Below are 25,794 nucleotides of genomic sequence, written 5' to 3'. Positions count from 1 at the left end.
GTTTATGTAGGCTACTGTTGTTACATTGTCCGACTGCACTTGAATGGCCCGATTGAAGCCGCCTGAAGAAGACCGTTGTACACTGCTCTTAGTTCCAGGATGTTGATGGGCAGGCCGGCTTCCAGACTTGACCACCTTCCTTGGAATGTTACTCCTTGAGTGACTGCTCCCCAGCCCGAAGGCTCACTTCCGTGGTTAGAAGGACCCATTCCAGAATCCCGTACCTGCGGCCCTCCAGAAGGTGAGGCAATTGCAGACACCAGAGGAGTGAAATCCTGGTCTTCGGCGACAGACGTATTCTCTGGTGCATGTGGAGATGAGATCCTGACCACTTTTCCAGGAGATCCAGTTGGAAGGCCTGAGCATGGAACCTCCCGTACTGGAGAGCCTCATAAGAGGCCACCATCTTTCCCAACAGGCGAATGCATTGATGAACCGACACCCGGGCTGGCTTCAGGACATCCCGGACCATAGCATGTATCACCCACGCCTTTTCCTGCGGAAGAAACAACCTCTGCACTTCTGTGTCTAGGATCATTCCCAGAAAGGACAACCTCTGGGTTGGTTGCAAATGTGACTTTGGAAGGTTCAGAATCCAACCGTGGATTTTGAGGAGGCGGGTTGTGAGAACAATGGACTGCAGCAGCTTCTCCTTGGACGATGCCTTTATCAGCAAATCGTCCAGATATGGAATGACGTTCACTCCTTGTTTGCGGAGGAGAATCATAATTTCTGCCATCACCTTGGTAAACACCCTCGGCGCTGTGGAGAGGCTGAATGGCAGGGCCTGGAACTGGAAATGACAGTCAGTAATGCGAAACGGAGATAAGCCTGATGCGGCAGCCAGATCGGAATGTGGAGGTACGCATCCTTGATATCCAGGGATACCAGGAATTCCCCCTCTTCCAGACCTGATATCACCGCACTGAGAGACTCCATCTTGAACTTGAACTCCTTTAGAAAGGGGTTCAATGTTTTTAGGTTCAGAATGGGCCTGACCGAACCATCCGGTTTCGGTACCACGAAAAGGTTCGAATAGTAACCTGTGGTTTGCGAATGAGGAGGAGTTGGCACAATGACCTGTGGCTCCACCAACTTCAGTACAGCGTCTTGTAGTACAGTACTGTCTGCCAGCAAAGCTGGCAAACCTGGTTTGAAAAAATGATGAGGAGGGAGACTTTGAAATTCCAGCCTGTATCCCTGGGATACAATAACTATCACCCAGGGATCCAGGCCGGACAATACCCAGATGTGACTGAATTGTCTGAGTCTCGCTCCCACTGGCCTCACCTCCAGGCCACACGGTCCACCGTCATGTGGAGGACTTTGGCGTACCTGAAGCAGGCTTTTGTTTCTGGGAACCCTCAGCGGCAGGTTTCTTGGACTTAACTCGACCTCCCCTAAAGAAGGTATTGGACGGTCTGGCCTTTCTAGGCTTGTTAGGCTGAAAGGACTGTGTTGCTGATGAAGAGAAGGATTTCTTCGGAGCAGGTGCAGCTGAGGGAAGAAACAGAGACTTACCCGCTGTAGCCGTGGATATTCACGTGTCTAAAGATTCCCCAAATAGAGCCTGACCTGTGTAGGGTAGGGACTCCACACTCTTTCTGGATTCCGCGTCGGCCGATCAATGGCACAGCCACAGTCCCCAACAAGCTGAAACAGACATGGAAGAGATTCACGCAGCCATGGAACCCAGGTCTTTCATGGATTCTACCATAAAACCTACTGAATCGTGAATGTTGCATAAAAATAATTCAACATCACCCTTATCCATCGTATCCAAATCCTCTAATAAATTAAAGCCGACCACTTTACTATTGCCTTTGCAATCCATGCACTAGTAATAGTGGGACGTAATATGGCCCCTGAAGCAGTGTACTTAAGTGTGTTATCAATTTTTCGATCAGCCGGCTCCTTTAAGGCGGTAGATACTGGAACAGGTAAAACCACCTTCTTTGAGAGTCTGGACACAGATGCGTCAACAATCCCATTTTTTCCTATCCTCTTCAGGGAAAAGAAATGCCACCTGGACCCTTTTAGGGATCTGGAATATTTTCTCTGGGTTTTCCCATGCGTTTTCAAATATAGCATTCAAATCCTTTGATGCAGGGAAGGTTAGCGAGGCTTTTTTATTTTCAGTGAAAAAAGCCTCCTCAACCTGCTCAGATGTGGTATCATTAATATGTAACACATCCCTGATAGCCTCTATCATCAATTGCACCCCCTTTGCAAGAGATGCAGACCCCCCCCCCCCCCCCCCCCGCAACACATCCCCATCACCGTCTGTGGTGTCAGAATCGGTATCCATGTCATCCTGTGTGAAATGTAAAGCGCACGTTTGTGGGGATATATAGCGGAGCATCCCGATGTACCAGAAACAGGCCATACTGCCATAGAGTTCTGTAATACCTGGGTTGCAGATCAACCCTGTCACAAATCTGAGTAATCCAAGATTTGATAGAGGAAAACCACTCATGCTCCTTTGCTGGTATCTGTGCTAAACCAGTGCTATCCTGATTACATGGAATGGGATCATCCTGGGAGGACAAATCCTCTGCAGCATATGACACAGTGTCCCTGGACATAGCTAAAGGAGACCACCAAACACTCCACACACAGGGGAGGGAAGACAGAGTTCCCCCTCCCCCAAGAATGGCAAGAGAGACACAGAGATTGGACACACAGCACTTTTTTACCAAAGGGAGACCCCTTATCAGCGCTGACTGTGTACTTTAATAGGATACACAGTCGTATTGCAGCCCCCCCCCCCCCCCTTCTACAACCCCCTGGTACCGTTTACAGATAGCTGGAGTTGCTGTGGAGGGACCTGATTCTCCTTGTCAGCGCTGTGCAGGCAGGAAAATGGCACTGAATGCTGCTGGGTGCGGTCTGAGGAGAAGCTCCGCCCCCAAAATGCCGCTGTCTTCCCGCTCGTCCACTGATTATACTGGCCTGAGGGTTTAGTGCTGGCTTAGATCCGGGGACCCCAACAGGCTTCAGGACCAGTGTAGGATGTCGCGCTGGCTCAGGGCGCCCCTCATAGCACCGCACCATGTACCGCTGAGCCATCCCCAGAGCGCAGTTAATACTGCGTTCCTACCCTGATGCCGCCATCTTCACACCGACCACCTGCTTGCTAGGGGGGTCGGTGTCTCACTCGCCACCGATTCTTCTGCTCTGCAAGGAGGTGGCGGCATGCTGCTGGGGCGAGCGGACCCCTGTGGTGGAGAACGATTAGACCCCACTGGAGCTCAGTGTCCAGTCAGCGGAGTCAGTGAGTCAGACCCCGTAGGGCGGACACTGCTTCAACCCCTCAGTCCCTCGCTGCAGGGAGGCTGTTGCCAGCAGCCTCACTGTAAAATAAGAAATTCTAAAAAAACTTTTTTACCAGGGAAACTCAGGAGAGCTCTCCTAGCTGTGACCGGCTCCTCCGAGCACAATTTCTAAACTGAGTCTGGTAGGAGGGGCATAGAGGGAGGAGCCAGCCCACAATCTCAAACTCTTAAAGTGCCAATGGTTCCTGGTGGACCCGTCTATACCGCATGGCATACTTACCTACTCTCCAGGAAGCTGCGGGAGGCTCCCGTTTTTTGGGGTAGCCCACCGCACCCCCGGAAGAGTGGGCAGGTCTCCCGCATCCTGCTCGCACCCTAGAGATCACCTCCCACATTCGCGGGTCCGTCGGGTGGAGAAGGGGTTAAAATGACGCAAATCGCATCATTTTAGCCCCGCCCCCTTCCCGCAGACCCGCGAATCACGGCATTTCCCGATGCGGGGGCGGGGCTTAGTGATGTCACAGTCCGGCCCCGCCCCCCGAAGACACCAGCTGCGTCTCCTCTCCGGGCTTCTCCCGGAGAGAATTAAAATGTAGGTAAGTATGCCCCATGGTACTAATGTGGACCCCAGCATCCTCTAGGACGTAAGAGAAAGAGGTGATTGCTACTAAACACAAACCTTCTGTGTCAAATGCTTGATCCAACTTGGCCATAGAGAAAGGTGTGCAGCCAAGCAGGGCACAAGACAGAGTGGGCAACGTGTCACTGCCCCTGCCTCAGTGATACACTTTTCCAGCTTGTGGGATGCCTGCAATGGTGCCCTGCAGCCTGGAGAGGCGTTCAGAGGCATTGCCTTAAGACATGCCCAGCACCCATCTACCTGGCTGCTCATCCTTCATGGAGGCACATATTTTGGGTGTAGTGGGGGTGTTTGAGTGTCCTTCTATGGGGAGACTAGTGTTGCCAAATGGTTCTTATTTGACGTTAAGTTCTATGGGGGTCATTCTGACCCGTTAGCACGCTGCAAATTTTCGCAGCGTAGCGATCGGGTCAGAACCGCGCACTGCGGCGCCGATGCATGGCCACCCGCCGCTGTGCAGAGGCGGTCAATGGGCGGGAGAGTTCGAGACGGCGGCGTTTGCCCACCATTTCGTGGGCGTGGTCCGGCCAATGCAGGTGTGGCCGGACCGTGCGGGGAGTGGCTCGCAGCGGCTGCGTGACATCACATGCAGCTGCTGCGTGACATCACACGCAGCTGCTGCGGGCTGGGGAGCGAAGAGTAGCTCCCGGACAGCACGCTAAAGCTGCGCTGGCCGGGATCTACTCTTGAAGTGCCGCTGGGCGATGCCTTTGCACTTCTGTGGGGAAGGGGGGGGGGGGGGCACTGACATGCGGGGCGGACTAACCCTGTGCTGGGCGTCCCCCCGCATGTCTGAGTTCATGATCGTAGCTGTGCTAAATTTAGCACAGCTACGATCAACTCGGAGTGACCCCCCATGTTTCTATGTTCTACGGCCCTGATATCCAGCACTGTTGATCCTCATGTCTCCATTTACACCACAGAATCACAGTGATTTCAAAGTCACCAAGAACTATCCAGTTTGTGATCAACGATGCTGTAGGTTAATTTAATACAACGTCCTGGTTGTTAACCTACATACAGATAAACCTCACTGTGCATCAAACATAGGTCATACATTTGATTATGAACAGATAACTTGGTTTGGAATAATTTGTTTAATTTATTTATTTTAAATGTTAACACTATATTCTTATATTTAGAGACATCTCCAAGATTAATGAGGGCATCGGTGACAAGATGGCTATGCTGTTTCAGTATTCAGCTACTTTCCTGGCCGGTTTTATCGTTGCGTTTGTTAAGGGCTGGAAGCTGACTCTTGTTATTTTGGCAGTCAGCCCAATCCTGGGGCTCTCTGCTGCTCTCTGGTCAAAGGTATGTGAGCACATATTGGGGGAGATTTATCAAACCTTAGAGAAAGATAGGGAGATAGAGTGCTAACCAATCAATGTCTAACTGCCATTTTGCAGGTTGTGTTTGAAAAATGGCAGAAGCTGATTGGTTGGTACTTTATCTCCTCTTTATCTCTCTTCTATGCTTGATACATCTCCCCCATTGTCAGGGAGTATACAGTAATCAAAAAAAAAATGTGTAGTGAATTTCTAGATCAGGTTTGGCAACATACGTATGACCATTCAATAGTTGCTGAACTACAGATTCCAGTGCACTGGACTACAAGGTATGCTGGGATTTGCACATACATTACAAGTTCCCTCTCTTTGTTGTAGACATCTATATATCTAGGCTTGACATAATATCCCTTTAATCCGGGACACCTATGATTTAGGTTCTGATTAAAACCAGGTGAGATGCAGTCTTGAATGTAGCCAGCCGCAGACCCTGTGTAAATCATAGATGTCCCCTGGATTAAAGGGAAATTAAGGCAAGCCTACAAACCTGACCAATGTAACACTTTATAACACTTAAGCCTCCCACTACTGTGATTCCTTGGGGTAGTTGGCTTGTGCTGGCCTGGGGGGTTCTGTGCCCTGGACCTTAGTGTTAGGGACCCACCAGATGATGTCACCTGGTCACATAGGGCCCTGTTCATACTGGATCGCTATAGCGGCAGTGATCGCAGTCTGAAGCCCTTGATGGAGTGCGTGTGCACAGTGGCCGCACTGTTATCAGCATCTCAGGGCTGTGATCGCCCCTGCCTGATTGACAGGCAGAGGTGGCTGTGGGGCAGGAGGGGGCGTGCCAACGATGTTAGAATGCTGTTGGCGGGGCGTGGTCTGAACAACGCAGACGTGTCTGGACCATTGGGGGGGGTTGCAGCATCTGCGTGATCTCAAACACAGCCGCTGTGACCCAAGATGCGGCAGGTAGCGGCCTGCCAGCACGCAGAAGCTGTGCTGGCAGGGAGCTACTCGCCAGGTGCAAAAGCATCGCTCCCGTGCAATGGTTTTGCACCTGTGTGGAGGGGGGGTAGGGCCTGACAGCGGTATGGACTAGCCCTATGCTGGGCGTCCTGCCGCATGTCAGAGTAAATTTAGCACATCTACGATCAGATCTGAATTACCCCCTAGTTGCATTGTCCATATGAAATGCAAATAAATACCGACAGCCAACATCCTTAGTTACCACGTTCTGCATCTTCTGCTTTTTTCAAAATGGAAACGGCAAACATGAAATTTTAAAATAGCGGCAATGCTAATAACGGAATGTCGTGGACACCCACAAGTGGGAATAGCACCTGTTAGCCGGGATTCCGGCTGTTGGCATGGTCAGTGGTCGGGAGTCTGGCGTCTGTATCCTGACTGCCGACAACCAAACTGCATACCGTGAAGTACTATAAGCAGGAAGATAGAAGCAGTGTGTATGGCAGGTGCTGGACGGCTACAGCAATGGGATGCAGTGATTGCACCTAGCTAGAAGCTTTGGATTGGCTGATTCCATAATGACTTTACAGTTGATAGCAAGACCCCTAGAGAGTCCTGGACATTGTATTCTTCCAACCTTCTCTCAGCTCCCCTGGTCCTGGGGCAAAAATGCATACACTGCTACTTCTCGCATACACCTGGCCCAAATCCTAGTGTTGTATAGCTGGGAACATCTCTACTGAACGCAACACGTAAAGGCGCTATTTCATGGACGCATCTTTTCCTGCATACGGCTGAGTGTAACTCTACATGAGCCAAAAGTTTCATAATAGAACAAAATAACTGTAATTTAGCTGATATAGCTCACCAATTTTATCTTGGTTGGAGAAATAGATATACAGGGGCATATGTAACAGGGTACAAGGCATGGTTTTGCCGTGTAATGATTGCCGCTCTAAAAAATGTCCGAGATCGGCCGCCATCCCACACTTCCGGCAAACTCGAACCCTATTACATAACCCCCTAAACTGTGATGTGATATCTGGTCTTGTACTGGGTTAAATGAGATACAGATTCTAGATTGTGCACATTTCTATCCACAGGTATTGGCAGCATTCACCAGCCAGGAGCTAGAAGCTTATGCCAAAGCTGGATCGGTGGCCGAGGAGGTCCTCGCAGCGATTCGGACTGTCATAGCCTTTGGGGGGCAAAATAAAGAAATAGAAAGGTGAACATGAAATCATTAATGATTTTCTGATGATAAAATGTCCTTTTAAGTAAATCATAAGGTGCTTTAAACATGCTGCTTTACCAACATGTTACAGTTACCATGGCAATCCTTGTCAGCATGTCGGCACTTGCATTCCGGGATCGATATAGTCACTGTCCCAGATCCTAGTGTTGTATAGCTGGGCACATCTGTACTGAACACAACACGTAAAGGCGCTATTTCGTGCACACATCTTTTCCTGCATAGGATTAAGTCACTGTTGATCCCGCATAACATCTAATAGAAGGCTGGCGACCGCCGGGATCCTGAGCGGCGGTCACATGACCGCATCCCGTTTCGGAAGGCTACAGAATGTGTATAGTATAGAAGGATATCGAGTTGCTGTAGTAGAAGGCTGTACAGTGGCTATAGAAGGATATACAGTGGTTGTTAGAGGATTACAGAGTTTCAATCAGGAGTTCCCTAATTAACAACATTTCTGTTGGTGAGCAGGTTTTACTCCAGTTTTCATAAACTTTCTATCGGCCGATGTTGGACCGCATGACATCATTACACAATAACCTTACAACTAAATATGAACTAACTTATCTAGAAATAATGACACAGAGAAATAACGACAGAGACCACTGAAATGCCATTAAAATCAGTCAACCGTTATTTATTATGATATATTTAAACTAAGTATGGTGGCAATAAGAAAGAACGGCCAGATCAACAGTGACATTACGTCTTATTGCCGCTACGCATGTCCACGACATGACTTTATTTCTCTCATTAGCTACGCCAATAAGTGCTGAGTCTCCAACTCTCTTCCCAATACACCATAATAGGGCCGGCCAGACAGCCAAGCCCACTGACCACCGTTAAGGAGGGCCAGAGTATACAATGTATTGGGCAAAGAGCACACCTGCAAACAGCGGCGCAATAGCCACTGTAACTGCCATTCTTTCCTGCCACACACCGGCCCGGTAGGAGCCGGTGCCGCCACCATACTCTAAAACTCACTACTATGAAACAACCTGACTAAGCTAACTAACTCAAACCAAGCTATCGAGAACTCGAAAATGTTTTCCAAAATAAAGAAATACCCTCATCAGTCAAATGGATGCCATCAGGTCTATATAAATGGGAGTCCGTAAAACAAATTAGGGGGTGGGAGACTACTGTGCCACCAAGATCCAAAACTCTCCTGCCAACAAAAGCATTAACCTTGCGCGGGGATTTGTCCAAAATAACACCAGGCAGCGGACTACACCAAACCTGATGCGCAATGATTGCGGACCAAACAAGCAGACACCAAGGCCACCACGTCATGACCTGCTCCAAATTTCTCGTTGTTACCCCTAGGTGAATGACCAGCGCCCCCGGGGGGCCATTGGATGCAATGTGCAAGGTCAAGGCAGGCAAGAGTTCCTCCCATCACAACCCCCTACGACCTAATCATCTAACCCACTGTAAAATGCTAACATCAGCTGCCCAATAAACACATGAGTGGCACCCCTGAAAATAAACAATAAAGGCTCCAGCGTGACCGGAACTAACCGGCAACAAACGGGACGGGCGGGGAGGGAAATGACCTGTCCTGAAGTGAAAACCTGCCAATAGCACCCCCCGGGTTCTCAGGAGAAAAGCAGGGCAAAATCCGATGGGACCCTCACCGGTCAAACAGTGACGAGTGGCCAAAAAAGGCTACAGGTCGAGTCCAGTCGAGGAAAAACGAAATGATAAAGCTAAATATTTATCTTATATAAAACCCTTTAAGAGGTCTAAGAACACTGTACGCTATTGACGTATGGAGTACCGTAAGGGTACGCACGTTGCGTAACAATCGCTTAGCCATGGTCGAGACGCTCAAGCGTCACGTTCGCTCACGGCCAAGGGATCACAGGCAGGCACGCTATTGGCTGCCGACTAACGTAATGATTCGCTATAGCGTAGCGGACGCTCGGGACCACGAGGAGATCACCAGCGGCGCAGACGCTCACGATGTTAAACCTTTATATCTAAACCATGGACAGTGTATTATGCAGCAAAACCTTAGTGTAGTGATAGGGTGTAAATGCAACACAGTATAACCTTATTAACTCAAAAGCTGTTCGAGCGTCACCGACGCTCTGAGAATACTTAACACTATAAGAAATACACAGATACCGTGCTTAGGGTCTAACGCCTTATATGAATGTTATTACTTGCAAAAAGATAAATACAGTACAAGTCACACACTACAATATAACATAGACTAACTAACCAGATAACTACACAGGAAATACAATATAATACAATTACGTTTAAGGGAAAATTTGGAGAGAAAGAGGAGAAGAGAGAGAGAGAGAAATGGCTCACAATAACAATAAAGACAATATGATTGCGGAGAAAAACTTACGCACAAGGGGAAACGATCGCATGCGCCTCGATATCCAGCTCCCGATTATCAGCAATGAGAACCGTTGAAGAGAGTGAGCTGGATACCATCGGCTTGTCTATTTATGCCCCACACACAATACAATTCAATGGTCCCTACAATCTCATTGTTCATTGGACACAGGAATTCGTCTTCGCATTATAACAAAAGGTCATAGGTTGATTCATACAGGTGGGCTGTGTCTACTTCCAACTGCTCAGGTGGGTGGGAAACTAGGTTTCCCGCCGCATGGCTAAGTAAGTGCAAATAATAGTAAATGGACATAAACTTCTTATGTCCATAACTATTCGCACGAGCGATTAATCCGCTCCAAACCAACACCGGAATATTGCTAATTAAATACTCTTCCGATGGATACTAAACACCACTGTATGACCCCTGTTGGACCCTTCGTACAATACAAAGAGGGATCTCTCTGTCCAGGAACATGCTACATTAACTAAACTTTCAAGATCTATCAAAGGGACCATGATCTTTAAAATACATTATATAGTGAAAATATGTAACGATTGAGTCGCACGCTACGAACACATAAACTCTACCGTAAATACGCATACCGTGCACCTGCGGGTGCACGTAACAGCGGGTATGCGCACGCACGGGAGAGCGCACGCATGCGCAGTGCGGACATGTATGAGGTGCAAATATGGCAGTGTGCATAGTGGTATTTTTCTGACTTTGACAGAAAAGACGGGGAAACAGGACAGAGCCGAGGCACTCTCGCAGAGCACCGCCAAAAATACACAGCGGCAAGAGCGAAGGCACCCTAACCCCGACCCATTGGCCCATCCTCCCGTTGTCCCTTGAGTGAACTGAAAATAAAACAAAATGCAGAAAAAGTAGCCAAACCAGAAAAAAGGGGCCGGCCTGAAACAGGAAAAAGTATCATTACCTGACATTGCGTTTGTAGGCATTGGATTTCCATCAACCAAGCGATTGAATCACAGTCTCTGAAAAACCCAATAACGCGGCTGTTGTTGCAGCCCCAATACGAAAAGAATGTGTGCCATACAGCGATGGTGACAATCTCAACGCAAGGAGGCACTTCTGAACTACCCACCGGAATTGGTACACTGACACCGGAGACCCATTGAGGTGGATGAGCCACGCTTCGCCACCATGCGGCTGAGAGTCACCATATGCATGACAGACACTGGTGTTAAGGCAGGAAGGCAAGGTAAATCAACTCCCACACCCCAACTGATCAAAGCAGTTATCCTTGCCATATAACCTGCCAGCAATGAGAAGGGCAAATGTCACCTGTAAGCGCTGCAGTAGGAGCCAAAGCGCGAAACCTGTCCCACTGTTGCATCGGCAATCCCGTCGTCTTCCCCTGGGACGTGCCGCGCAACGCAGTAAACAGTAAGACACAAACAGCGCAAGACCAGTCGGGCCAACAAGCGAAGAACTGGAAGCGAGGAAGATCGCTGCCCATCGCCTATTCCACACCCAGATTGTCACACCAGAAGACTGCAACGCATCAGTGAACAACTGGATACCTGGGCTGTGGACCACATCAGGCAGCCAAATTTATACCCACTGAACACATGTAGAAAGGCATCCCAAACTCGCAGATCCCTGCAAATCCCGGATGACAATCCAATGAAGTGATGCGGCCCACGAGCACCAGCCGTCGCCCGCTCCAATGTGCGACAAAAGATTATACCCATTGGAATGACCCGACATGCAAAATTAAAAGACTGAGAAGGCATTGGCACCGGCGCAAGGTAACCTTGCCACCTGACAATGGTGGTCATTTCGAGTTGTTCGCTCGTTGCCGTTTTTCGCAACGCAGCAATTAGGTGGAAAATGCGCATGGTACGCAGCGCGCATGCGCTAAGTTATTTAACACAAAACTTAGTAGATTTGCTGGTGTTCGTGCGGCGCTTTTCAGTCGCACTGCTGATCGGTGAGTGATTGACAGGAAAGGGGCGTTTCTGGGTGGCAACTGAGCGTTTTCCGGGAGTGGCTGGAGAAATGGGGGAGTGGCTGGCCAAACGCAGGGCGTGTTTGTGACGTCAAACCAGGAACTAAACGGACTGAGGTGATCGCAGTCTAGGAGTAGGTCTGGAGCTACTCAGAAACTGCTGCAAATTATTTAGTAGCAGTTCTGCTAACCTTTCGTTCGCTATTCCGCTAAGCTAAGATACACTCCCAGAGGGCAGCGGCCTAGCGTGTGCAATGCTGCTAAAAGCAGCTAGCGAGCGAACAACTCGGAATGAGGGCCAATGCCCTCTAAATCACCCCACGCAGTTTGGCAACTTTGTCTAAGGGCAAAAGCCAGCAGCCCACCTCAGTATCCATTTCTATGCCTAGATACTAGAGGCGAGTGCAGGAACCCTCACATTCGTCTGGAGCGATCGGCACCCCGAACTCAGAAAAGAGTGCTTTCAAGGAAAATAGCAGCCACGCACACCTGTCCGAGTTGGAAGGCCCCTACGCACAGGAAATCGTCCAGGCAGTGGGCGACTCTCGGTTCGCCCGTCCCAGCGCAAACGCACCAAAGGAGAAATTAACTAAAAGCCTTGAAAAAAGCACAAGAGAACGGGCAACCCCTGGGTAGGCATTTATCGATGCAAAATCCGTCGTCCCGCCTAAAGCCCATGAAACGAATCAAATCACAAATCAGGGAGCAAAGGCAAAAGATGAAATGCAGATTCAACATCAACTTTACCCAATAACGCGTGGGGGCCCACCACTCTGACTAATTTCAAAGCGTCATCAAACGACTGATACGTCACCGAGGACAGTGCCTCGGGGATTGCATCGTGAACTGACGCGCCATGCGGGTAAGACAGGTGCTGGGTCAGCCTAAATTTGCCAGGAGTCTTCTTAGGGACTCCGACCGGGCATAATACCAAATTCGGCAAAGGGGTGCAGCAAAGGGGCCGGCCCAGCTGCACCTCCTTGTCCACTTTCCCTTTCAGAATGTGGGGAAGGTCCGTGGCCGAGCGCAAGTTCTTGGAAAGCTCCACATGCCCTCTCCCACTCACAGCCTCGGCCACATCACCCAGCTGCCCTAGTGCGCAATCACCATCAGTCTCACCTGACGAGGAGGCTTGGGAGTCCCATCTCACGGCGGCCGATGCGGAAGAGTGGTCGCTGTCTCCGGAATCGCTCTCCGCCATGTCCACCGAATCTGAAACACGAGAGGGAACAGAAGGTGCCAGCAAAAAGCCTGGCAATGGGTTATGGCAGACCCGCAGCAGAAGCGGTAGCGGCGCATAACGACATCAGTTGAGTGACAAGTGGGGTCAGTGCAGACCGCAAGTTACTGAACTGCCCCGCCGATCCACTCCCAGACGCCTGCGCAGACAATAGGAGTGTCAAAATCCCTACCACAGAGACCAGTAGTACGGTAACAGCCGCCGTGTCCTCGACCGCATGCGCGGGTCCTGCCACAGGTGTAATAATGGGGAAGCAATGCTGCTCGCTGAAGGTGCACTGCCGGCCAAAGGCCCTGCACCACCATCCGTATGTGCAGGACCCGTAGCCATGCACCTCGTCCTACTCCCAGAGCCCGCCCGACGGGAGGTACCCAAATCAGGGCGACCCAGAGTGGACGCAGATGCCCGAGCACCCGCTGCAGGAGACTGAGCCACGCCAGACACTGGGGTCACCCCTAGACTGGGCACAGCAGCATCACGCCTCCTGACACGCCTAGCCCGAGCCCAGGTGCCGCGTGACGAGATGGGCGCACGTGCTGGTGCCCCCGCATGGGCCACGCGACCCTGTGAGGACCCCTCAGCATACACAGCCTGATGATCACTGGGGGAACCGTACCCCTGGAGGCTGACATATTATGCCCTCCAGGGGACAGCACCTGACACCCCCCTGTGGCTTGAGTATGTGTGATGTCTCATGTGCCCCCACCCCTGGGGGCTGACGCAGCAGCACCTCGAGGGTTAATAACCGAACCCCCCACCCCCCACACTTGCTACTGCCTCCAGCCCGACCCGCGTGCCATGTGCGGCTGCGGGGGCAGAGACAGGAGCAGCGCTGCTGATAGCCAGGACCCACCGGAGTCCACCCGAGTGCGTTGCGGGACCGCCGGGGGAAGCACCCGCGAGTGCACCTGTGGAGACAGGAGGGCTGGGGGACTGGCGCAGCGCTGAGTGAGAGGCTCCGCTGAAGCCGCCCCAGCCGCAGCACCAAGGTAGCAGCAGAGGGGGGCGAGCGCCCTTCTGTGTGGGCGAGCGCCCATCATCAGCAGGGGGATAAGAGTGTAGGTTAGAACAGGAAAGGAAGAGGGAATAGCAAGAATGATTAGGTATGATAGAGGATAGAGAAGAATAGTTAAAGAATGCAGTAAAATAAAGAAAAGAAATGTAATAAAAGAGACAAGTGGATACTCACAGGAGCAGCACAACTTTCTCCTGAAAAATCCGAAGAGAAAGAGGCAGAATGCAGATCCTGTCTCACTCAAAATGTCTGCTAGCTCCTCCCTACACTCCCACTATTCTAAATAAGTCCAACCCCCCCCCCCAAGCCTATTAACTGTTTGATAACCTACAAATTGTGGAAAGCCCATGCAATCCTAACAGCCTTGAAGTTTACAGTCGCTTGCGCTATTTGCACTCGCTTGCGCTATTTGCACTCGCTCTTCATTCCAGATCTCTGTAATCTTTAAACATAAGGGGGGTACACACGTACCTATTTTTAATAGGATTTTGGTACTTACCGGTAAATCCTTTTCTCCTAGTCCGTAGGGGATGCTGGGGACTCCAAAAGGACCATGGGGTTTAGATGGGATCCGCAGGATCTTGGGCACACTTAAAAGACTTAATCTGGGTGTGAACTGGCTCCTCCCTCTATGCCCCTCCTCCAGACCTCAGTTATAGGAACTGTGCCCAGGAGAGACAGACATTTCGAGGAAAGGATTATTGTTTAAAGGGCTAAAAACATACCAGCCCACACCACAAACATACCGTACAACCGGAGTAACTTTAAACCAGATTACAGTATGAATTAACACCAGCAACAAGCTGAAACAAGAAATACACAACCCGTGTATAAACTAATTTAACCAGCAAGAAAACACTGCAAGTAATAGTCCGCACTGGGCCGGGCGCCCAGCATCCTCTACGGACTAGGAGAAAAGGATTTACCGGTAAGTACCAAAATCCTATTTTCTCTTACGTCCTAGAGGATACTGGGGACTCCAAAAGGACCATGGGGATTATACCAAAGCTCCAGAACGGGCAGGAGAGTGCGGACGACTCTGCAGCACCCACTGAGCAAACGCAAGGTCCTCATCGGCCAGGGTATCAAACTATAGAACTTAGCAAAAGTGTTTGAACCCGACCAGGTAGCTGCTCGGCAAAGCTGTAACGCCGAGACGCCTCGGGCAGCCGCCCAAGATGAGCCCACTTTCCTGGTAGAATGGGCTTTTACTGACTTCGGCACCGGTAGTCCGGCCGAAGAATGAGCCTGCTGAATCGTACTACAAATCCAGCGTGCAATAAACTGTTTTGAAGAAGGATGACCAATTTTGTTGGAAGCATACAAGACAAACAGCGCCTCAGTTTTCCTAGCAACAGCTGTCCTAGTGACGTAGCTCTTCAACGCTCTCACAACATCCAGAGATCTTGGAATCGTCACAGCTTCCGTAGCCACCGGGACCACAATAGGTTGGTTAATGTGAAATGAAGAAACCACCTTCGGCAGAAATTGTTGGCGAGTCCTCAATTCCGCCTTATCCGACTGAAAAATCAAGTACGGGCTCTTATGAGATAAGGCCGCCAACTCTGACACCCGCCTGGCAGACGCCAGTGCCAATAGCATATCTACCTTCCAAGTGAGAAATTTCAACTCAACCTTATGCAAAGGTTCAAACCAGGAAGACATGAGAAAACGTAAGACTACATCAAGGTCCCATGGAGCTACAGGAGGCACAAACGGAGGATTGATATGCATTACTCCTTTCACAAAAGTCTGAACCTCTGGAAGGACAGCTAACTCTTTTTGAAAGAAAATAGACAAAGCCAAAATCTGCACTTTGATGGAACCCAATTTCAGGCCTGCATCTACTAACGCCTGTAAAAAGTGGAGAAAGCGACCCATGTGAAAATTTTCCGCAGGAGCCTTTTTAGACTCACACCAGGAAACATACTTTCTCCAAATACGGTGATAATGCTTCGCCGTAACCTCCTTCCTAGCCTTAATGAGAGTTGGAATGACCTCCCTGGAAATACCCTTACGAGCTAAGATCTGGCGCTCAACCTCCATGCCGTCAAACGCAGCCGCGGTAAGTCTGGAAACACGCATGGACCCTGCAACAACAGGTCCTCTCTCAGAGGAAGCGGCCAAGGATCTTCCACCAGTAATTCCTGAAGATCCGGGTACCAGGCCCTTCTTGGCCAATCTGGAACGACGAGAATCGCCTGAACCCTTGCTCATTGAATGATCCCCAGTACCTTTGGAATGAGAGGAAGTGGAGGGAACACATACACCGACTGGAAAACCCACGGAGACACCAGGGCATCCATTGCACTGGCTTGGGGGTCCATTGACCTGGAACAATACCTCGGGAGCTTCTTGTTGAGACGAGACGCCATCATGTCAATCAACGGAATTCCCCAACGTTTTGTCACCTCTGCAAATACCTCTTGGTGAAGAGCCCACTCTCCCGGATGGAGATCGTGTCTGCTGAGGAAATCTGCTTCCCAGTTGTCCACTCCCGGTAGGAAGACTGCTGACAGGGCGCTCACGTGTTGTTCCGCCAAGCGAAGGATTCTTGTGGCCTCCGCCATTGCCGCTCTGCTCCTTGTTCCGCCTTGATGGTTTATATGCGCCACCACTGTGATGTTGTATGACTGTACCAGGACAGGTCGACCCTGAAGAAGGCTTCTTGCTTGCAGGAGGCCGTTGTAAATGGCTCTTAACTCGAGAACATTTATGTGGAGACAGGCTTCCTGGAGCGACCATTTCCCCTGGAAGTTTCTTCCTTCGGTGACTGCGTCCCAGCCACCGGAGACTTGCATCTGTTGTTAGAAGCTCCCAATCCTGGATACCGAACTGGCGTCCCCCTAGGAGGTGATGATCTTGTAGCCACCACAGGAGAGAAATTCTGGCTCCGGGAGATAGACTTATCTTCCGGTGCATGTGCAGGTGAGACCCGGACCATTTGCTCAGCAAGTCCCACTGAAACATCCGGGCATGAAACCTGCCAAATGGAATGGCTTCATACGCCGCAACCGTCTTCCCCAGAACCTGAGTACAGTGATGGATTGACACACTCGTCGGCCTCAGAAGTTCCCTGACAATCGCCTGCAGTTCCAGAGCCTTTTCTTCTAGAAGAAATACTTTCTGTAAATCCGTGTCCAGAATCATGACCAGAAAAGGAAGCAGAGTGGTCGGAATCAACTGAGATTTTGGCAAATTGAGTACCCAGCCGTGCTGTCGTAGAACCGACAGTGACAAATCTACACTTCTTAGCAACCGTTCCTTGGACCTTGCCTTTATCAGGAGATCGTCTAAGTACGGGATAATTGTAACCCCTTGTTTGCAAAGGAGAACCATCATTTCCGCCATGACTTTGGTGAAAATCCTCGGAGCCGTGGAGAACACAAACGGCAACGTCTGAAATTGGTAATGAGAATCCTGTATCGCAAACCTGAGGAAGGTCTGATGCGAAGGATATTACGGGACATGTAAGTAGGCATCCTTTATGTCAACTGACACCATAAAATCCCCCCCTTCCAAGCTGGCAATTACCGCTCGAAGGGATTCCATCTTGAACTTGAAAACTTTCAAGTATGGATTGAGGGATTTTAGATTTAGAATTGGTCTGACCGAACCGTCCGGTTTCGGCACAACAAAGAGGTTCGAGTAGAACCCCTCCCCCCGCTGGGATGAGGGAACGGGAAGAATGACCCTCTGTAGACACAATTTTTGAATCGCTGCCAGCACCACCACCCTGTCCGGAAGAGCTACTGGTAATGCCGAAATGAAGAACCGGTTTGTATCTCAGGGATACAAACTCCAGTTTGTATCCCTGAGACACAATCTCTAGGACCCAAGCATCCAGGTCTGAATGAACCCAGACCTGACTGAATATTCGTAGACAGCCCCCCATCGGTCCGGACTCCCCCAGGGAAGCCCCAGCGTCATGCGGTGGACTTGGTAGCAGCAGGGGAGGACTTTTGGTCCTGGGCGCCTGAGCCTGCAGGAGGTTTCCTTCCCCTTCCTCTACCTTTTGAAGCGAGGAAAGACTAACCTTTTCCACGCCTGTATTTATTGTGACGAAAGGACTGCATTTGCTGATGTGGTGCCTTTTTCTGTTGCGTGGGAATATAAGGAAGAAAAGAGGACTTACCCGCAGTCGCGGTCGAGACCAGGTCAGCCAAGCCGTCCCCAAACAAGACAGTACCTTTGAAGGGTAACGCTTCCATAGCCCTCTTGGAGTCTGCATCAGCGTTCCATTGATGGATCCACAACGCCCTCCTGGCTGATATCGACATGGCATTGGTTCTTGAACCCAAGAGACAGACGTCCCTCGCCGCATCCTTCAGGTAATCTGCAGCGTCCTTGATATAACCAAGAGTCAAAAGGACATTATCTTTATCAAGGGTATCCATATCATTAGCTAAATTCTCAGCCCATTTAGCAATAGCACTACTCACCCGTACCGACGCCACAGCAGGTCTGAGCAATGCACCCGAATTAGCGAAAATGGACTTCAGAGACGTCTCCAGCTTGCGATCCGCCGGATCCTTGAGAGCTGCCGTGTCAGGAGATGGAAGTGCCACTTTCTTAGACAAACGAGAGAGAGCTTTGTCAACATTTGGAGACGCCTCCCATTTTTCCCTGTCATCAGAGGGGAAAGGATACGCCATGTAAATTCTCTTGGGAATCTGCCACCTCTTACCCGGCGACTCCCAAGCCTTTTCACAAAGAGTATTCATTTCATGAGAGGGGGGAAACTTCACCTCAAGTTTTTTTTCCTTGAACAAGCAAATCCTTGTTTCCTGTACCGCAGGTTCATCAGAAATGTGTAAAACATCTTTTATAGCCACAATCATGTACTGAATACTCTTAACTAACCGTGGATGCAAAGGCAGAACTCTGGGAGGCAACGGAGTCAGCTGCCGCCGGGCTCCTGCTTTGAAGGGGGGCACCTCTCCTCCTGTTCCTTATGTTCAGCGACATTAATCAATTAAGTTAATCGACAGCAGCCGGTAACTTTTCTGTAGCTGACTTCCCCACTAGCCACTACACCTTACAAATCACACCCTCTTTATTATAGATATACTGGAAGCAGACACCTTACTAATGAAGCTGTTTGCTCCTATAAAGGAATCATGAGAATTTTAACTATATGAAATTATTTCTCTGACAATTACAAGTAACATATAGTTATAATTCTCATTCTTCCTATGCAACAGCAGATATCTCCATCAGTAAGGTGCCTGCTTCCAGTGTAATAGGTTGTGGGTTCTAATCCTGGTCTAGTGATGTGCACCGAAAATTTTTCGGGTTTTGTGTTTTGGATTCGGTTCCGCGGCCGTGTTTTGGATTCGCACGCTTTTTGGCAAAACCTCCCTGAAAATTTTTTGGCGGATTCGGGTGTGTTTTGGATTTAGGTGTTTTTTTTACAAAAAACCCTCAAAAACAGTTTAAATCATAGAATTTGGGGGTCATTTTGATCCCATAGTATTATTAACCTCAATAACCATAATTTCCATTAATTTTCAGTCTATTCTGAACACCTCCCACCTCACAATATTATTTTTAGTCCTAAAATTTGCACCGAGGTCGCTGGATGGCTAAGCTAAGCGACACAAGTGGCCGACACAAACACCTGGCTCATCTAGGAGTGGCACTGCAGTGTCAGGCAGGATGGCACTTAAAAAAATAGTCCCCAAACAGCACATGATGCAAAGAAAAAAAGAGGCGCACCAAGGTCGCTGTGTGACTAAGCTAAGCGACACAAGTGGCCGACACAAACACCTGGCCCATCTAGGAGTGGCACTGCAGTGTCAGGCAGGATGGCACTTCCGAAAAATAGTCCCCAAACAGCACATGATGCAAAGAAAAAAAGAGGCGCACCAAGGTCGCTGTGTGACTAAGCTAAGCGACACAAGTGGCCGACACAAACACCTGGCCCATCTAGGAGTGGCACTGCAGTGTCAGGCAGGATGGCACTTAAAAAAATTGTCTCCAAACAGCACATGATGCAAAGAAAAAAAGAGGTGCACCAAGGTTGCTGTGTGACTAAGCTAAGCGATACAAGTGGCTGACACAAACACCTGGCCCATCTAGGAGTGGCACTGCAGTTTTGTAGCGAGAGGATTAGTGCTTCCATCCTCATGTGAAGTTGAACCACTAGCCGTGAACATAGGCCAGGGCCTCAGCCGTTCCTTGCCACTCCGTGTCGTCAATGGCATATTGGCAAGTTTACGCTTCTCATCAGACGCTTTCAATTTTGATTTTTGGGTCATTTTACTGAACTTTTGTTTTTTGGATTTTACATGCTCTCTACTACGACATTGGGCATCGGCCTTGGCAGACGACGTTGATGGCATTTCATCGTCTCGGCCATGACTAGTGGCAGCAGCTTCAGCACGAGGTGGAATTGGATCTTGATCTTTCCCTATTTTAACCTCCACATTTTTGTTCTCCATTTTTTAATGTGTGGAATTATATGCCAGTATCAATAGCAATGGCCTACTACTATATATACTGCGCACAACTGAAATGCACCACAGGTATGGATGGATAGTATACTTGACGACACAGAGGTAGGTAGAGCAGTGGCCTTCCGTACCGTACTGCTATATATACTGGTGGTCACTGTCAGCAAACTGCAAAACTAAAATGCACCACAGGTATAGAATCTAGATGGATAGTATACTTGACGACACAGAGGTAGGTAGAGCAGTGGCCTTCCGTACCGTATTGCTATATATACTGGTGGTCACTGTCAGCAAAACTCTGCACTGTACTCCTCCTATATAATACTGGTGGTCCCCAGTCCCCACAATAAAGCAGTGTGAGCACAGATATATGCAGCACACTGAGCACAGATATGGAGCGTTTTTCAGGCAGACAACGTATAATACTGGTGGTCACTGGTCAGCAAAACTCTGCACTGTCCTCCTACTATATAATACTGGTGGTCCCCAGTCCCCACAATAAAGAGGTGTGAGCACAGATATATGCAGCACACTGAGCACAGATATGGAGCGTTTTTCAGGCAGAGAACGGATAAAACTGGTGGTCACTGATCAGCAAAACTCTGCACTGTACTCCTCCTATATAATACTGCTGGTCCCTAGTCCCCACAATAAAGCAGTGTGAGCACAGATATATGCAGCACACTGAGCACAGATATGGAGCATTTTTAAGGCAGAGAACGGATAAAACTGGTGGTCACTGATCAGCAAAACTCTGCACTGTACTCCTCCTATATTACACAGCTGCTCCCCAGTCCCCACATTAAGCAATAAGCACAAATATTTGCAGCAACAATAATAAACGGAGAGGACGCCAGCCACGTCCTCTCCCTAACATTTCCAATGCACGAGTGAAAATGGGGGCGACGCGCGGCTCCTTATATAGAATCCGAATCTCGTGAGAATCCGACATCGGGATGATGAGGTTCGGGCGCGATCGAGTTGACCGAGCCATATGGGAGAATCCGAGTATGCCTCGGACCCGTGTAAAATGGGTGAAGTTCGTGGGGGTTCGGTTTCCGAGGAACCGAACCCGCTCATCACTAGTTATGACACTTGCAAATTAATTGTCAGAGAAATAATCAGCATTGTGAGTGACTGAGCAGATCTATGTGGTGTGTGGCTGGACCCCTACATAGATCTTCCTAGTTGCAATGGTTTTGTAGTAGTTTCACATAGTTAGAATCTGCATGATTGCTATGCAGGAGCAAATATATATATATGAGGGGGGGGGGGGGGGCACCAATATTTTTCTTGCTTCCGGGCGACCAGGACAAACTTACGCCACTGCATGGATGTAAAGCAGCCTCAGTGAAATCGACCTCGGAATCAGAGTCCGTGTCGGTATCAGTATCTACCACCTGAGTAAATGGCCGCTTTTGCGACCCGGATGGGGTCTGAACCTGAGACAAAGCCTCTTCCATGGACTTTTTCCACACCTGCGTCTGTGACTCAGACTTATCTAACCTCTTTGATAAAGAAGCAACATTCGAATTTATCGTACTGAGCAATGCGAGTAAATCAGGTGTCGGCTGCGTCGACAGTCCCACCCAGATTAAGTCTTTTAAGTGTGCCCAAACTCCTGCGGATCCCGTCTATACCCCATGGTCCTTTTGGAGTCCCCAGCATCCTCTAGAACGTAAGAGAAACTTAATTTCCAAGCAATGAGACCAGATTGCTTAGAAATTAAGCACACATCGCTCCGTGTGTAGGGTGCCGGCGACAGCGATGCGCGGTCTTGCGCGTCACTATCGCCGGCTCTAGATTTGGCATGCATGCATGCCAAAACTAGTTAGATCACTCACTTCAGGTGAAGTGAGCATCCCCAATTCCCCCGCTTTCGCAGCACACATTGCGCTGTGTGCTGAGCGGGAGGACAGATGTGTGCTGAGCGGGAGGACAGATGTGTGCTGAGCGGGAGGACAGATGTGTGCTGAGCTGGGATGTGTGCTGAGCGGGAGGACAGATGTGTGCTGAGCGGGAGGACAGATGTGTGCTGAGCGGGAGGACAGATGTGTGCTGAGCGGGAGGACAGATGTGTGCTGAGCGGGGATGTGTGCTGAGCTGGGAGGACAGATGTGTGCTGAGCGGGAGGACAGATGTGTGCTGAGCGGGAGGACAGATGTGTGCTGAGCGGGAGGACAGATGTGTGCTGAGCGGGAGGACAGATGTGTGCTGAGCGGGAGGACAGATGTGTGCTGAGCGGGAGGACAGATGTGTGCTGAGCGGGAGGACAGATGTGTGCTGAGCTGGGAGGACAGATGTGTGCTGAGCGGGAGGACAGATGTGTGCTGAGCAGGAGGACAGATGTGTGCTGAGCTGGAGGACAGATGCGTGCTGAGCGGGAGGACAGATGTGTGCTGAGCTGGGATGTGTGCTGAGCGGGAGGACAGATGTGTGCTGAGCGGGAGGACAGATGTGTGCTGAGCAGGAGGACAGATGTGTGCTGAGCGGGAGGACAGATGCGTGCTGAGCGGGAGGACAGATGTGTGCTGAGCTGGGATGTGTGCTGAGCGGGAGGACAGATGTGTGCTGAGCGGGAGGACAGATGTGTGCTGAGCAGGAGGACAGATGTGTGCTGAGTGTTCTGTGCTAGATCACTCAGCCCACTCCCGTGTGTACCCCCCATAAATTTGGACAATTCTGTAATCCTTCATTACAAGTAGCCTGAAATCCAGAGACTCTCCCATCCAAAACCTAATGCTGAATATTCTCTAGCCTGGAGTGAGCCAAGTGCCAGAGATGTTGTAATCGGGAGTTTGAATCTGTTTATTTGTTCAGTCTTTTTAAAGACCAACCCATCTCCACAGGTATGAAAGGAACTTAGAAGATGCAAAGAAAATAGGAATCAAAAAGGCGATCACAGCAAATTTTTTCTTTGGGTTTTCCTACCTAACAATATATTCTGCGTACGCACTGGCCTTCTGGTATGGGACCACCCTTGTCATCGATGAAAACTATTCAGTTGGAGACATTCTAACAGTAAGTGCAGAGTTTCTTGGTAACTAAGGCCCTCATTCCGAGTTGTTCGCTCGCAAGCTGCTTTTAGCAGATTTGCTCACGCTAAGTCGCCGCCTACTGGGAGTGAATCTTAGCTTCTTAAAATTGCGAACGACGTATTCGCAATATTGCGATTACACCTCTCTTAGCAGTTTCTGAGTAGCTCCAGACTTACTCGGCATCTGCGATCAGTTCAGTGCTTGTCGTTCCTGGTTTGACGTCACAAACACACCCAGCGTTCGCCCAGACACTCCCCCGTTTCTCCGGCCACTCCCGCGTTTTTCCCAGAAACGGTAGCGTTTTTTCACACACACCCATAAAACGGCCAGTTTCCGCCCAGTAACACCTACTTCCTGTCAATCACATTACGATCACCAGAACGATGAAAAAGCCGTGAGTAAAATTCCTAACTGCATAGCAAATTTACTTGGCGCAGTCGCAGTGCAGACATTGCGCATGCGCAATAAGCGGAAAATCGCTGCGATGCGAAGAAAAATACAGAGCGAAGAACAACTCGGAATGACCACCTATATATCTGTATGGACATTTCTCTATTTGAAGGGTATGGCTTCCTGTTTGGTTTCTGTTGTGTTGATGACTTGTGTCTCTTTGCCGTCAGATATTTCTTGCCGTCACTGTTGCTTCCTTCAGCTTCGGCCATGCAGCTAACAGTATAGAAGCCTTCGCCACTGCGAGAGGTGCAGCGTACACAATATTCAGCATTATTGATACTGTAAGTAATATACCTGAAAGCATTATCAGTATGGTGCCTGGTGGTTCTGCCCGGTTATGAAGAAGCGCTTTTGTTTATATCAGGGTGGGAGGAAGTCATTATACCCGTTGTCTTTCCTGACATTTTATGAGCAAATCTCTTCAGAATAAAGTACAGATTCCCTTAAACCACCTTTCATTATATAGAATATATTCCAGGCAACACCTGGTCAGTTTAACTAGTACATTAAGGGCCGAATTCAAGGTTTATTACAAAATAAAATTTTCCTCTAATGGGCCAGGGAGGAGCTACAGATCAAGCGCCATCTTCCCTATGCTGGGCCTCACCACTGGTACTACGGAGCCTTATTAACAGGGGCGTTAGTACACCCCACCTGTACTCCTATGCCCTGGCGGATATAGTGGGGTCCCTGCTCGGTGACAGTGTCCACACCAGCATTGCAGTCCGTCTCCCTAGACATGCGATCGGAACGCGATTTAATGGCGGATCCTGCCTGGGGGATCCTCTTACCTCCTCCCAATATCAACTCTCTCTGCACATGTTGCTGTAGGCAGACTACAGCAAGCTACAGCATTTGCGGAACCGGAAGTCGGAAGTCCGTGAGTGGTCTGTGAGTCTGTGAGCGGTGCGGTGCAGGTGAGGGAGCGAGAGAGGACACGGCAGCTTGTGTGCCGCGAAGAACAGTGTGAAAGTGGGGCTGTGAAGCGAAGCAGACGGCAGGAGCGATCACTGCTGCTCCGTGCGAGTGTCTGTGAGAGCCGCTGTACGGAGCAGGTAGCTAGTGCAAGTGGTGCTGCAGCTCCGGGGTGTGTGTGAGGGAGCCGCTTAGCATTAGCGAACAGGCAGTAGTGGTGTGTGGAGCGGGAGCTATAGAGCAGTAGGAGTAAGAGAGTGGGTGTGTGTCAGCTGGGGAACTGCTGACCCCCCGAAGCGTGACGGTGTGTGTGTGAAACTAGGGATCCATTCACTCACTGGAGTGTGAGTGTCTGTGCTGTGGAAGCCTGCTGCATAAAAGGACAGCTGACCTATCGTTAAGAGGAGAAGGGAGGAGGTACAGGGGTGCCGCAAGAGAGGGCCCCCACAGATAAGTATCATATTACCTAATTTATTATATTACTGTTTTAGAATTACTGTATATTGGTGGTCATTCCGAGTTGTTCGCTCGCAAGGCGATTTTAGCAGAGTTGCTCACGCTAAGCTGCCGCCTACTGGGAGTGAATCTTAGCATCTTAAAATTGCGAACGATGTATTTGCAATATTGCGGTTACAAACTTCTTAGCAGTTTCAGAGTAGCTTCAGACTTACTCGGCATCTGCGATCAGTTCAGTGCTTGTCGTTCCTGGTTTGACGTCACAAACACACCCAGCGTTCGCCCAGACACTCCCCCGTTTCTCCAGCCACTCCTGCGTTTTTTCCGGAAACGGTAGCGTTTTTTCCCACACGCCCATAAAACGGCCTGTTTCCGCCCAGAAACACCCATTTCCTGTCAATCACACTACGATCGCCTGAGCGATGAAAAAGCCGTGAGTAAAAATACTAACTTCATAGCAAAATTA

General features: G+C 49.7%; 1 protein-coding gene across 1 annotated transcript in view; it reads left to right on the top strand.

Moving 5' to 3' along the window:
- The window catches only part of LOC134929556 (ATP-dependent translocase ABCB1-like), a 270,024-nt gene that overhangs the window by 49,739 nt on the left and 194,491 nt on the right, over positions 1–25,794 (top strand). The window contains exons 4-7 of the mRNA XM_063925150.1: positions 5,058–5,229; positions 7,280–7,404; positions 23,316–23,487; positions 24,125–24,238. Of these exons, the coding sequence (XP_063781220.1) occupies positions 5,058–5,229; positions 7,280–7,404; positions 23,316–23,487; positions 24,125–24,238 (583 nt within the window). The remainder of the gene's footprint in view (positions 1–5,057; positions 5,230–7,279; positions 7,405–23,315; positions 23,488–24,124; positions 24,239–25,794) is intronic.

This window comes from Pseudophryne corroboree, chromosome 5, assembly GCF_028390025.1.
Source record: "Pseudophryne corroboree isolate aPseCor3 chromosome 5, aPseCor3.hap2, whole genome shotgun sequence".
Classification (NCBI taxonomy): Eukaryota; Metazoa; Chordata; class Amphibia; order Anura; family Myobatrachidae; genus Pseudophryne; species Pseudophryne corroboree.
Note: the sequence above shows the minus strand (reverse complement) of the source record. Positions and strands in the feature narration are given on the sequence as shown.